Below are 15874 nucleotides of genomic sequence, written 5' to 3'. Positions count from 1 at the left end.
CAGATAGCGCTTCGGGTTTTTTTTTTTTTTTTTTCTTTTAGGGCGGGTGACTCGTACAGTTCTCTGCAATATTCATTTCGAGTGTGCGAAAGTGCACACTCAGCATATTTATTCCAGAGGTGTTTGAGGCCATTTTTTTTTGCGTATGAGGTTGAGCGAAAATGATTTGTCTTTTGCTTGAACTCTACAACACCCTCAAATTTTAACATGTTAATAAGATCTTCATACACCTTCTGACAGGGATTTTTATTTTAATACTTCGGACTATTCGTTTATAAATAAAACCTAATTTGTTGTTGAAATAAAAAGAGAAGTCTATAAACAAAATTTTAGATTATATTTGTGAGGCGTAAGTGACCATAGATAAAAACTGGTTTTTCGAAATTTATATCAACAAAAATCAAAATGTTTGCCCTCTCATTTATTTTTTAATTGAAAACTGTATTTTATTTTGTAGTTGAATAACATATAATTTAATTGTTTTCTGATTAAAGAAAATTCAGAAATAAATTTATTTAAAATAAATATTTTAAATCTCATGCCCTAATTTAATTTTCTTCTATGTTGTTTTCTACAATACCAAAAACTTAAAAAATTCATTCTGATCAGATTCAGACACCGATAATTTCTAAATATTATAACAAAATTTCCAAAATTATTTGGTAAATTACTATACTATATACATTTATTATTTTGTAAATTACTATAATAATATTTATAAATGTTGTTTATCTTTTGCTTCTACGTTTTCCGAATTACCTTTATAATATTTGTAAGATTCTGTTTATATTTTAGAGAAAAACTAAATAAATAATCTTTTCGCAGCGAGAAGCACAATACCAGAATCTTCTTAAAGAAGCTGAAAAACTGAACGTATCTAATCTAGAAAAGGATGCCAAAATATCTGAATTAACGCAGATGATTTATGTTTTAAAAAAGAATTTGTGCTCTTTATACAAAACTGCAAAAGCAGAAATTGAAAGTAAAGATGATCTACTCCAGCAGGCACATCAGAAGTGAGTATCGTTTATGTAGTATTTTTAGTAGCAACAACTTCTAAGTAAAATTTACTGATCTAACTTTTGATATGTGTTAAATTAATTGCGTTATTTCTGACATTTTATTCTAAATTCAGAATATTCAATAAAACTATTAATTTCTTCAAATTACTTTGCTAAATATTCATTTTAATAATGCGAATTTCTATGTAAATACTATTATATTCTGGAATCCTTCTATTTACAAATAAAAACGAAGTATTTCCTAGTGAAAATGCAACGTCAGCAATAATAATTGTTTAGTATTCTGCGATAATAAATTAGAATAAATCATGTAAAGAGGATGTGTAATAGTAAAAACTATAATTAACTAAATTCAAACGATTTTGGAGGCTTGAAAGTTAAACATTTTTTTAAGAATTCATTTTAAAATCTTACATGTGAAATAAGTTTTCAAATTTAAAATTTGGTAAATTAAAATTAAAGATTTGAAAATGGGAAATAAATATAATTAAATTAATAAAGAATGATCCAACCTAGTTCTTTGTCTAGGGTACAGACTAGCCTGAGAGTAAGCCTTCCTTCATTTAATAAGTAAAAAATAAAAATATCCGCCTGTGCGGAGGGATGCCTTCCTGGAGGAATTTTAAGGAAAACTAGCTCGTATCTACGTTACACAGAGAGAAATTACGAAATCCTATACAGCAAGCCCGTTCGCCAGGATTCGAGTATACACTGACTACCAATAAGTATTTGGACACCTGTGATAGAAAAGAAAAACTAACTTTATTCAAAATCAATAGTTGGTAGAGCCTCCACGAGAGGTAATTACAGCGTGGACCCTCCGGGGCATACTTTCCACAAGTCTTTGTATGACAGCTAGTGGTATTTTCTTCCACTCGGCTTGGAGAAGACATAGAAGTTCCTTCACCAATTTTGCACGGGTAGTGCACCCCTGAATTCGGCGATGCAACTCGTCCCAGAGGTTCTCGATAGGGTTCAGGTTCATTCGATGAACTCCATTGGCACCATACCAAGGCTTGGTTAACGTCGAAACATGACAACAGGCATTTTCGTCCTGAAAGTAACAGGGGTCCAACCCGCAAAACTGCCACAACGTAGGAAGCACATTGTCATCCAAAATAGTGCAGTAGGCATCGGAGTTGAGCTTACCATGAATGGGGACCAAGGGTCCCAGCCGATACCAGGAGAAACATCCCCAGACCACAATTCCACCTCTGCCGAACTTGACTGTTGGCACAATGCATTCTGGCAGGAGAAGTTCTCCAGGTAGATGTCAAACCCAGACCCTGCCATCCGAACGGTAAAGGGTGAACCTTGATTCGTCACTCCAAAGTACCCGTTTCCACTGATCTGCGGTCAAATTTCGATGTGCTTTGCACCACATTAACCGAGAAGCGCGATTGGACTTTGTGATCAAAGGCTTATGGGCAGCAGCACGACCATGAAAACCAAGCAGATGTGCTTCCTTACGGATAGTATTCATTGAAACAATACTCCCGGATGCTTGTTGAAACTCGCGGATGAGGGCCATCGGTTGGGTTCGGTTCTTCCGAATTTCTCTGGACAGCACTCTTCGGTCTCTATCTCCCAGTTTCGTTGGTCTGCCGACTCGGGGCACATTCCGACAATCACCGCTCACCTTCCACTTCTTAATCACACAGGCCACTGTCGATTTTGGGTACTTCAGATTGCTAGATTTGTCCCTTAAGGATCGGTCACATTTGTGATACCCGATAATTATACCTTTCTCGAAATCAGAGAGCTCCGAACTGCGAGGCATCTTGCATGCGACTAAAGCCGATGCTGTTTCCTACACGATATATACCGGCGGAGTCCGTGACGTACCTTGGAACCGCAGATATCGTCATTTGCATAGGTGTCCAAATACTCATTGGTAGTCAGTGTAGATCATCAGGCATTTAGAAACTTTATTTATCATCAGTATTAGAGACTCCGCTCGCTCATTGGTGATCCTATGAGATTTCCAGACACTGCACCCAATTTTATTATAAATGAATATAATTTATAATAATTTATTATAAATGAATATTAATTTTATGTTGAGTATTTCACCTGGAAAAAAGAATGCGCAATGTATGCCAGCGTTTAATGATAATAAATTTCAAACTAGCTGCTACGCGGCCAGCCCTCGTCTGGCTTTTAAATGTACCAGAAAAATCCCTAAAGGAAAAATGCCAAAAATTAAATTTAAAAACTGCACAGAATTTTACTCTGCAGAACAACTACAAAAAAACAAACAATAGCAAAAAAAAAACAGAAATTTTAATAAAAGTGTGTTATAAAAAAATTACAATGAAATAAGCAATAAATCTCATATTTTCAAGAGAAAACAGTCAGAAGTCCAGTATCCAAAGCAATGAATGAAAAACTGTTGCCAAAACCACATTTCTAAAAGAATGAAACTATCATCAGAAAGCAATAACCAATCGAAATTGTGCTTTGTGGATGATATCCTACCTATACTTTAAGATATATATTGTGTGTGTGATTATGGCAAAGCCTCCAGGGCTATCTGCCTAAGGGGAGGGATGCCTTCGTGGAGGACTTTCTGAGGGAAACTGGCTCGTATACACGTTACACATGGGAAAAACCACGAAACCGCCCATGCAGCCAGCCCGTTCGCGGGGTTCGAACCTCGGACCGAACTACCAGTGTTCAGCGACTTTACCGCTCGGCCGCTGGTGGGCACACAGATATATATTGTGAAATATTTCTGAATAATTTAAATATTGAAACTGCTCTTTTACTTATAATTATATATAATAAATAAAAACAGCTTAGTTTAATAAAATCCTAAGGAATCAAGTGTGTTTAGCTTCAATTGTGCTAGTCATTTTCCTTTATTTTGACAGACGGAAATTGGTCAAGATTTCTATGTAATATATCTTTCAGATTAAATGAAGTTGTATGTCAAAACAGAAAGCTACATCTCACCTCTTCGGAAGCAAAGTCAAGTCACGTAGATAAGCAGAGTCTTAGTTCACATTACAGAAATATTTCAGGTAAAATCATGTTTTGTCACATCTCAAGATTTGTTACTAGATTTAGGAAGAAAGTTCACACTGATTTTCTACTGTTTCGCTTCCTTGTACGAAGTAAAGGAAGTGTTCTAATCACTAAAAATTCCGGGTACCATATTTCAAAGAAAATATCCATTTTGACTGCTATCGAATGCAATTTAATAATGTTTTTGCGTGAAATCTGTACGTAAGGACAGGAAAAAGGACTCTTTTTACCCAAACGAATTATAAAACCGATTTAAATTGGATTCAGAAGAGATTTTTTTTCGTGGCGTTTGTACGTATGTATGTATGTATCTCGCATAACTCAAAAACGAGTAGCCTCAGAACTTTGAAATTTTGTATATAGGACTGCTATAACATGTAGTTCTGCACCTTCCATTTTGGTTGCAATCGGCCGCATTAAAAGTATATATATATATATAAGAAATGTTCTCTATTCGTATAAAGCTAATATAAATTTAAAATTTTAGTAAGAAATTTTAATTGCAAAAATAAAAAATTAATTATTGCTGCGAACTAATTTGCAATATCATTTAAATTCTAAGAGCATATGTAAATTAAGTGCACATATCTAAAACCATGAAAAATATATAATTCCAAAAAAGTTTATTTTAGGTTTGCATGTATAATTCGTGTGGGGGGAAGTTTTCAATAGGCAAGAATTTCTAAATTGCTTTGGTTTTCTACTCTTAATTACACTGGTTATCATAAATTAAGAAAAAATCACAAAAATCACGATTACTGGAAAAGTTACATGTAAAATTTGATGAAACTTACCCACAATATAAAACACACAGTAAGGTATCAAATAACATAAAAAGAAATTACCAGACAGATGTGGTAGTATAGAAATTAGCACATGTATAAAATGAACAAATCGAAGGTGTCAGTTTGCTATAAGAAAAGTAACTTCAATATGGAATATGATCGCCTCTAGAAGCAATACAGCACATACAGCGATGAGTGATGCTTTCAATTATGCGGTCTATCAGTTCCATAGGAAGCCCGACAAGGGCGGATTGTGAGCAGCTCGACCCTCCCTAAAGCATCCCAAACGTGCTTGATAGGATTCAAGTCCGGAGATCGGGCTGGCCACTCCATGCGCATAATTGTTTCCTGTTGAAGATAATCATCTAGGATGCGAGCCCTGTGTGGTCTTGCGTTGTCGTCCTGTAACAGGAAAGCATCACCTATTGCTCCGGTATATGGGCGCACATAAACTTCAAGGATGTCATCCCTATAAATCTGAGTATTCACAGTTACCCTTGGAAAGACATGGGGGTCTGTGCGTCCACCCAAAGAGATGCCACCCCAAACACAGACACTGCCTCTTCCGTATGCATCTCTTTCACAGATGTTTGACGGATGATGACGGGTTCTAGGTTCTCTTCATATCAAATAACGCCTACTATTGCTTTCTAGACTAAACCTGGGGTCATCCGTAAAGAGAACCGCCCTTCATTGATCAGTCGTCCAGTTGACATGTTGTCGTGCCCAATGAAAACGGTCCCTCCTATGGCGTGACGTGAGCGGCACACAAATGGCTGGTCGCCTCGCATACAGACCATCTTCGTGAAGCCTTCTACGCACAGTTGACGTTGACACGAACCTTCCGGTGGCTGCAGTAAAGGAGGATCTAAGAAGAGTCGAAGTAGCGGTTCTATTCCTACGTGCACATAATGTCAAATATCAATCATCGGCACTCGTCGTAGCAGTTGGCCGTCCTTGGCTGAACCTCCTAGATGCCGAATCTGTGGTTTGAAATTGCCTCCAAAGTCTATGAACCACAGAAGGACTCACATTTACCCATCTGGCCACTTCTGTTTGACTTTATCCTGCCTCTAGTCTCCCAATGGCTCTCCATCGCAGATCTGCAGGCAAATGATGCCTGGAGGTCATTCTTACGAATTGGCTATCTCAGATTTCTGATGTTACTGTCACAGTGAAATATGTGGGCTTGCTCTCAAACATAGACTTTTATGCTCCTCGCAGATGACGTATTCCGAAAGCAGCGCCACTAATTTGCATATCGCAGTTTTACTCAGCTACTCTTACTTGGCAACATATTCAAATTTTACACGTTTGGTTTATTTTTGAGGGAGTTATCGCTATTTTTGTGATTTTCCCTTAATTTATGATAACCAGTGTACATTACATTTAATTAATATTAATAGAAATAATAATTAATATTAATATTAATAGAACGCATTTAATTAATATTAATATTAATAGAATGCACTAATTATAATGCTAGTTGGGTTTCAAGGAAGTTATATCGAAACATAATTAACCTGTTGCATTCGAATCTATTGAATTATTTACTACTATTATTGAATCTAAATTATCTACTATTTATTGAATCTCCCAATACCAAAAATACATAAATAAAAATAAATTAATTTAAAAAAATCTGAAAGGTTTCAGATTTTAAATTACGTCTAAAGGGGTGCTTTTTAACGTTTTGTGTGTTACCTTTATTTATTAAATATCATGTTCTTTGCACTTAAACCATAAAATTCAGTTCAATAGTAATGTCGCAAAATAGTTTTAAAATGAGCCCATCTTTAGAATTTCCGATACACAGACAGTTCCGCGTTTTGGAGATACTCGTAAAAAGGTTTTTTTCTTCCCCCCCCCCTCCGCAGACTGTTGCCATTGCTCGCATTGAAATCCTTGAGTTTGTTAATTGAAAATTCGTTAAAGTTTTACAAAATAGGAAATCGATAATAAAACAAATTCCAAATTTGGTCTTCCACATGCTCATATAAAGTAAGATAATTACGTCTTTCAAAATTCGATGGCTCTATGTACCCTTGTTTTATCACAATGTGAGAAATAGACATACATTTATGCAGATTTTTCATTATTTAATTTCTTCAAATATAATGCAGGACTCTAACATTGGGTGGCAACAGTTTGAAAAGTGAAACGGACATTTATAGTGATTCACCGCAAAATCGCAAAACGAAATTAATAGTCTTTCAGGGACAAAAGTCCCTTTGGTCTAAAAATCTGAAAGCTTTCGGATTTTACATTACGCCCAAAGGGGCGGTTTTTAACGTTTTATGGGTTGCTTTTATTTATTAAATATCATGTTCTTCGTACTTAAACCATAAAATTCAATTCAACAGCAATATTGCAGAATAATTTTAAAATGACCTTATATTTAGAATTTTCGATACACAGTCTCGCGCGCTAGAGATTTAAAAAAAAAAAAAAAAAAAAAAAAAAAAAAAATCGTTCAGTGTTGCCATCGCTGGCTTTAAATCGTTGACTTTGTTAATTAAAAATTCGCTAAAGTATTACAAAGTATGAAATCGATATTCGGCCCATATTCGGTGGAGGATTACGTTATTCAAAATTTGATGGCTCTATATGCCGTTGTTTTATCACAATGCGAGAAACATACATAAATTTTTGCAGAGTCTTAATTTTTTTTAATTTCTTTAAATATAAGACATGGCAATGATATTTGGTTGTAATAGTCTGAAAAATGAAACGGACATTTAAAGTTTTCAACGCAAAATGCGAAAACGAAATTAGTACCGTTTCCGGCCTAACACCCTTTGGGCTAGAAATAAATAAAGCTAAATTAAATTTACATTGGATTTAAAATTACTGACCAGACCTTTTTGTAGATGATACATTGAAAAAATATCAGTAAAGTATTATTCTTAATTCTTTGTTTTCCTTTCGAGTACATAGTGATATTGATATTAAAAGAATGTTTTATTTTCCAATTATTCGTATCATTGTTACTCAAGGTATTAAAGGCAGTTTTCTTAGTTTCTTTTTAATTTTTTTTTTATGGTTGTATCCGAATGCTACGGGTTAGATTTCGTGATTAAAAAGACCGTATAAGTTTTTATTTGAGTTTACCCAGTTATTATGTTGCCTTTTCTATAAGGTCTACTTTCCTCAGCTTTCACCAGGCAGTAATTTAATGTAAAAGTGAGCTTTTAAGGTCTAAAATTCAACAGAGAGAGTTTGACAGTCACTCTTCTTCGGTTTTTCTGCTATTGCGGTTTGACTATCAGCTTAAGCTCTTGTTAGCCGCAGTTACTTTACGAACATTTAGTCAAGGGTGAGAAAAGTTTTACTTAAGCATGTACTTTGCACTCTATACAATTTGAACTTGTGTTCCGCATGCTAGTGGAGTTCTACTTTAAGCACTGATTTTGTGTAAATACCAGGTCGACGGGTAAATAAACAGTTTTACTTTGAACTTTGGTTGTTATAGTTGTCCGCTGGCAGCTCCTTATGGTTATTCAAAATTGATTTCGCATTTTAGGGAATTTAGTATAATCATGTATTGATATTCATAATACATGATTATACTAAATTCTCTAAAATTCGAAACTGAGTGGATTTCACAGCTATATTCCTACATAATATTCAATGCCTGTTATTTAAAAATGGGCCTTCGTTTTTATTGTAAACCTGTTATGGAAATAACCCCATTGAAACCTTCCTCTTTAGTGTGATTATTACAGTTCATTATATTATTATATTCATTGTGCTCCCAGTACTTATTATAATCGTCTTATTATGTTTATCTGTATACTAATTATGTTTATCTGTTATTTTTGTTACACTAAAGCAGATTGTTCAATTTAAGTTGTGAATTTCAAATTGCATTGAGACTACACTGTAATCTCTTTTATGTCCTAAATCATTATCACTACATAGTATAAAACAAAGTCGCTTTCTCTGTCCCTATAATCCCTATGTATGCTTAAATCTTTAAAACTACGCAACGGATTTTGATGCGGTTTTTGTTTTTTAATAGATAGAGTGATTGAAGAGAAAGGTTTATATGTATAATAACATCTATTAAATAGTGGAGAAATACTGTTATTTTTTAGGTTTCTAATGCGATGTCGTAAATAATTGCATTTTTTCCGCTTACATTGCAAACGCAGGCTGAACCCTACGAGATTTATCATATTTTATTTATGTACTAAGTATTGTACACACTGAAAAGGTCTACAGATTTAAAAATTGCGGGACGTAGCGTTTGCGGCGGTACCGGCCGGCCGGGGCGGCGGGAGCGTGCCTAAAAATAGCGCGTCGGAGGCCGCGGTTCTCCTTATAGCACTTTGAATTTAGCAGCGATCGAACGCGTTTATTATCGGAGCTCTCTAGCTTTCAGCGCGACAACGTATCAGTAATTATAAGATAAATAATTGCATGATAGTAGTTTTAAAATATAAATGATATTCTATTCTAAGGTTAATTTTTAAATCGCACTTATAGTAATTATAAGTACATAAGGTTAGATAAGATTAGATTAAATAAAACCATAATTTATGGATTGAATTTTCTATTAAGATCTTGGTCAAAATTTAGAGTTAAATCAATTTAATATTAGGGAAATTATTTTCAAAAATCGTAATTTAAGGTGAGGTATGTAAGTTCAGAAAAAGATTATGAACTGCGATTCATTGTTAAAATATCCATTAATATTTTATACCCGTGCGAAGCCGGAGCGGGTAGCTAGTTTTTAATAAATACTGGATGCAGGGCGTAGGGTGGTATTGCACGATGTACCATAATAAGTAAATTCTGAGATAATTTGGAAATCTTCCGTTGCCTATTTCCTCAGCCATTCTTTGTAAATTTTTATAAATCTCTCTCTCTCTCTTTTTTTTTTTTTTTTTTTTTTTTTTTTAAAAGCCCAAAGGGCGTTAGCCCAGAAGGGCTATTAATTTCGTTTTGGCATTTTGCGTTAAAAACTTTAAATGTCCGTTTTACTTTTCAAAGTGTTGTTGCCAAATATTATCCCCCTGTCTTATATTTAAAGAAATTAAATAATGAATAATCTGCATTAATGTATGTATGTTTCTCGCATTGTGATAAAACAACGGCACCCAGAGCCATCAAATTTTAAATAATGTAACCTTAAACTAAATATGGGCATCTGGAAGCCCGAATTTAGAATTTGAAATTTGCTTTATTATTGATTTCATATTTTGTAACACTTGATTAACAAACTCAACGATTTCAAAGCGAGCAATGGCAACACTGCACGGGGGGAAAAATTATGTCCAGCGCGCGAGACCATCTATCGGAAATCCTAAACACATATGCTGTTTTCAGAGTCGTAGCTAGGGATTTCAGCGCCCAGAGACAACTGAAGATTTCGTGACACAACTGAAGATTACTGAAGATTCAACAACTGCTTGCCAAAGATGGAAAATATGTAATTCTAAAATGTCGTAACATCAGTTTGGCGGCCCTTGGTTTCTGCGCCCGGGGACAGATGCCCCCCTCTAGCTACGCCCCTGGCTGTTTTATATACTATTTTGTGATATTGCTGTTGAATTTGTGTGGCTTAAGTGCGAAGAACATGCTATTCAATAAATAGAGGTAACACAGAAAATGTTAAAAAAAAGCCCCTTTGGGCATAATGTGAAATCTGAAACCTTTCAGATTTGTTTTATTATCTTTTTTTTTTTTTTTTTTTTTTTTTTTTTTAAGAGTTAGTACGGAAAGGCACTACCAGTTGGCCCGTGGTACATCGCTGGTGTCCCCCATAATTTTACCTTAATTCTGTTATGAAATCTAAAATACCTGAATCTGTTGTGAAATAATAATAGGATCCGGAAGAATGTACTTTAAAAATACTGAATAAGATATTTTGCCTTAAAAATTAACCCTTATGATGGAAAATATGTAAGTGTCAACATGTTAATAAATTCAGTTGAACGTAGTTCTGTTATGACATGCAATCACATAAAACCTCTTTGAATGGCATTATTGCCGGAAACAAACGGATGCATCAGCAGGTGTGGCAGAATCTTTTCTTTTGAACAAATAGCTCTAAGCATCCAGACACATATCTGAGTTGGGAAGAAAATAAGTATCATTTGCAGAAAATAATTTTAGCTGCTTTTTTATACACTTGTAAACTGCGTTTAAAATGTCTGCATCTTATTGGAAATTGTTGTACCTGTAGAACCTTTCTGAAAATCTCCAAATAATTTTATCAGGACTACAAGGAAGATGGTGCAGCGTATTTCACCCTTTCTTTCCTACTTACTTTGTGGGTTATCAGCAAGAAACGAATCTTAGTTTTCATGCTTTGGGATCTAAATTGCCAACACTTTTCATATAGTTAATTACCAGAAAAATCAATATAAATAGCATGCTAGGCAAATTGTCGGAAAAATTCTACATAAATGAAAGAGTGGAAGACATAAACTTTCTTCTCAAAAATCTAGGACAAATAAGAATTTTGTATTCAGAAATAAGTGAGTACTTGATGAAAGAATCTTATGTAATACCTCTTATTGCTGTGATCAGCTCTTAGTACACAGAAAAGCCACATAATAATTTGGAAACTTGAAGTTACCTAAAACAGTACAAAATAGTCCAGAAGGTGTTGCAGAATGGAGTGTATGTTTCCCTTTGATATCATAACCTTAATTTTAATCATGTTACGATGGATCAAGATAAACATATTGATATTTCAAAATAAAATTTGAAGTCATTGTCTCAGAAATTTAGCACTCAAAATACATCGAATTCTGGACATATGCAACTCGCTTACAGTGAACTTTCCGCTAACGTCAGTCTAAGTTGTTATTTGTAATATGTTCGCTTAGGAACATGTAAATGAAAGCCTTCATTTACGGTGAAACAAAAAACTCTAGAAAAGAAAATGTAAAAACTGTACGTTACTTGAAAATAAATCTTTTCGGGAAAGTTTCGATTATACTCAGAAAAATACTACACTTTAATGTGCATTCATTAAGCAAATTAAAGGTCAAAAAAATGTTTCTCGGATGTGTTGAAATCATTCGCAGTGGCCCGCTATTAAAGCTGGCAGGCTTAAGTGAAAGTGGTTAAAAGTACTGATTAGAATTCATAAGGATTTTGTCCTAATTGGTTACTAAAAACTGTGAGACTCTATTTTATAGATATTGCGTATAAGTATTTTTATATTTAATGAATTCTATGATGTTCGAGCATTGACGGTGTTATTAATATTCTCTGAAGTTTTTATGATGCTTCGTGCTTTCGGATTGAGTTTGGAAACGGATGAAAATTATTACCGCAGTTACTTATGGAAACCTAGCCCCTGCATAACGAATGTTGTTGCAGAATGAATCAGATTTGTTGTGCAAGGCACCAGCGTATTTAATACGTCTTGTTCATCTCCTCCAAGGTTAAATTTGCTTATTCTCAAGAAATAGCTTAAACCATTTCACTGTTTTACAAAATTGAATTATTTGCTTCTTTTTCTTTCCTCCAAATTTTGCCTCGAAAACTGACTTCAGAAATGTTTCTTTTCCCCCTTTCACCAGCTGTCTATTCAGAAAAATTCCATTCAAGGATGTTGAGTAACGTCTCTTTACCAGGGAGAAAAAATTATATTGTGTTAACTAGTTTCTTATCTGAAAACTTAACAAAGACGAGCCCCTAAAGGCATGAGCAATAGTTTTATTGCAATGCCTGTTGAAATGGACCAGAAGTTCTTTCCTTTTTTCCATCTTTGTATGATCCTCTTAGGAATCGCCGATAATTAATTATGAAGATCAAATTAGATGCAAAAATTTCAAACTTAACAACATTCCAAGCTACACACGTGCGTATCCCCGAGCGTTCGACAACTGACTGCCTTTGCTTTATTAGGATCTTAGAAGAGAAAATTTTACTCTGTAATCAGGTGCTGCCATCTCTCGGCTATACTGGGGTTGAATTGGTAGGATGTTCTTTTAAAGACTTTTTCAAATAGAGTAAACCACAACAATCCTAATACCACTCCCGTTGTGGAGAGAGCGTGTCTAATTAGGCCATCATTCAACTCTTTTCATTTTCTCTGCATTCTGGCGTGTTGAATAATAGAAAATAAATAAAATAAATATTTATATCTATGGAAAGAACACAAGGCCCAACTTTCTATCAGTTTTACTTGAGTTGTTTTAAAAGCAGACGATATTTAACTATGTCAGACAATAATTTAGTTTAAATGAACTGAAGAGAAATAATTCTTTAAATAAAAATGTTTTAATAAAAATGTTATATATTTTTCTTTCCTTTATTATAATCATTCTAAAATATACAAACAGCTTAGTTTTTTTTTTTTTCCTTCTGTGAGAAAAACCTGTTAAAAGGCACATTGGCATATTTCTTTTTCCTTTAATGTCATATAATAGGTTCAAATTACGAACGGCAGACGAGTCTGTTTTGCGGTTACGATCCAGCCCACATTTAACCCCGACGACTGTGTGCTGCTGATGCTCGACAATACTTTTCAAATCGACCATTCTGTCTCGAGGGAAATGGTGAAATGTTAATAATTACTTGAAGTGAATATTACTGTTTTACTTAATCGTATTTCAATACACTGCAAGCAAATGTACTATTTTTGTTCTTTTAATTTTTTTTTTTTTTTTTTTTCCATAACAGATTCAGGACAAGATACAAAATATAAAAATGTAGCGAAAAGGAAAAGTCAGGATTTTCATAACAGCCCTCTTTTTGCAACGCCTTTAAATAATGGTATCTCTTCTGTTCAAGATGGAAAAGGAGATCTGAAATATGTTGAGAGAAAGAGATTCCAGGCATCTTCGGAAAATTCTTCCTCTAATCAAGGTTCCAGATATAATCGTGGAAAAGAAAACTTTCAGAAGAATGATTCTATATATAACATTTCCAAAACAACAAAGGAAGACGTACTGAAGCTATATCGGTATCAAAATGCGAAAGTGCCTTTCTTGGTCAAAAGAAAGTTCGGACTTTTGCATAATTGCAAGAAGAATTAGAAGAAAAAACTGTTTGAAGAATATAGCAGTAAAAGCATAATATCTACACCTACACTATTTAACTCTGATAGAGGCTTATTATGTATGAAATATGTGTAATTAAAGAAAATGATTACAAGCATACAAATAATAAAATATATTTATTTAATCAGAGTGGAGAATAATTTAATAATTACCTGGGCTTCAAGATATAAAATTCTTAAAGCATAAAATTAAAACTGAAATTATATTTGTTGAAATTAGAATTATGTTTGTTATATATGTACAGATTTATTAAATAGGTTTCAGACTGAGTATTTCATTTATAAATTGGGAATTGCACTGGGGACTCCATATCAGATTACATTAAAAAGTCTGGAAACATTTTTAAAATATGAAATTGAGTGATTTATGACATCTCTTTCAACACTGTGGCCGTCGTAGTTTTTATATCTTCGCATGAAAAGTCTGTTTTTGCATAGCTACACTTTGAATTTTGAGGTTGCTCAGAAATCGCCTGAAATGAGTTCATATGATGTGGTAGGTGTTCTAGTACCATCCATTTCTTATAAAAAATGCCAGTTCTGAGGCAGACTGAATTTTTTCCTCTCATTCTACCACAGAAATCTGTTTACACAATGATATTTTTTTCTTCCTTTTATTTCCCCCCGGTAATAGGGTTGTCATTCACTTTGTCTTAGCAATATCATGTTTTTTAAAAAAATATCTGTTTACCTTTTTTCTTTTAAATGCTTATTTATACAATACCCCTTTTCTTCAGAGATAAACCTATGCATAAACATGTGTATATGTTTTTTTTTTTTTTTTAATTCATTAAATTAAAGTTGGAATTTACGTGAATATAAATTAAAGTCAATCACTTTCAAAGATTTTCTGTAAAATAAAAGAGATCTAAATCGATGCTATGTTCTTTCTCGCATTTTCAGTTAGGACACATAGAAATACTACACTGCATATTTCTATGCTACTGACCACTTCATCGGAGACACTCAAAGTTCTCTTTCTTCCCCAACCCATTATTTCTACTAATAATATATGTTCTTCTAAAATTTTGTATCATTTTAGATATATATAAAAAACTAAACACTCCAGATAACAGAAATTCAAGATATTCTATATTTTCAAGGATTTAGTTTCAATACTGTTAATGTTTTTGTATTTATTTAGCTGTTTTTAGTAGAATTTGTAATTAAAATTGTTTTATATTCCCGTGCAATGCAGCACGAGACTCATTTGAAGAGAAAGCTACGCCGGAAATATTTAAATACAGGAAGCACGCGCATTTAACATTTTAATAAATATATATCTCGTAATTGTACTCTTTTGCTATCCAGAAAAATCGAGAAAATACTAGAATATTCTCGTGCAGGATTAAAAAGCTTATAAAAGCTGAAGGAAAACATCTCAATTCAGTTGCTTACTTAGTGCTGTTATTGACTGTAGCGAATTCGCAGTGAGATCGGATTAGCTTTCTCTGTTTTGAATTGGAGTTCTGTTCAACGTTTTAGTAGTTCAAAATATAACTAATGTGAGATATTGCGATATTGTACGAATATCTCTGAGGAAATTTCAGCATTTTGTTTTATTTCTTGGGATAAGTGTGTTCCTAGTTCTCAGTTTTCCTATATCAATACTTCTCTGAAATTTGCCTTTATTACACACATTTTGGAACGTTTGTATGTAGTCTTAGCCATATTTGCAGAAACAAGTAAAAATGGAGTTCTAAGCGAAACTGGAGTGAAGATCATGGCAGTTGTATAGAAGTGTTATATACGATAGTAAATGTTCACCACTTTGTCCATCCCATAAACTCAATCCTACTAAATAATGTCTTTAAAAATTTAAACACAACAAAACAAATTTATTCTACAAAATAATAATAAGAATAACTTTTTACAACAGTTGCCACTGAAAGCAAAACTAAAGGGAAAATAAAACTACACTGGTTGAATGTATATGAACAATGCTATACTTAACATACTTTCCCCTTTTGATAACAGGATTTTTATCAAAACAAATATTTAATTAAACTAAAATT

General features: G+C 33.6%; 1 protein-coding gene across 1 annotated transcript; it reads left to right on the top strand.

Annotated features, from left to right (window-relative positions):
• Window positions 1-878: 878 nt before the first annotated feature.
• On the top strand, window positions 879-13965 carry LOC146997960 (uncharacterized). Its single transcript, XM_085812340.1, has 3 exons — window positions 879-1016; window positions 3936-4045; window positions 13481-13965. Exons 1-3 carry the CDS (start codon window positions 919-921, stop codon window positions 13834-13836), a joined length of 564 nt encoding a protein of 187 aa, XP_085668466.1. The 5' UTR covers window positions 879-918; the 3' UTR covers window positions 13837-13965.
• Window positions 13966-15874: the final 1909 nt, after the last annotated feature.

Source organism: Stegodyphus dumicola, chromosome 3 (genome assembly GCF_044657685.1).
Source record: "Stegodyphus dumicola isolate Sdum_Otavi_A_Nest chromosome 3, ASM4465768v1".
Classification (NCBI taxonomy): Eukaryota; Metazoa; Arthropoda; class Arachnida; order Araneae; family Eresidae; genus Stegodyphus; species Stegodyphus dumicola.
The sequence above is the reverse complement of the archived record's forward strand: the minus strand, read 5'-3'. Positions and strand labels throughout refer to the sequence as shown.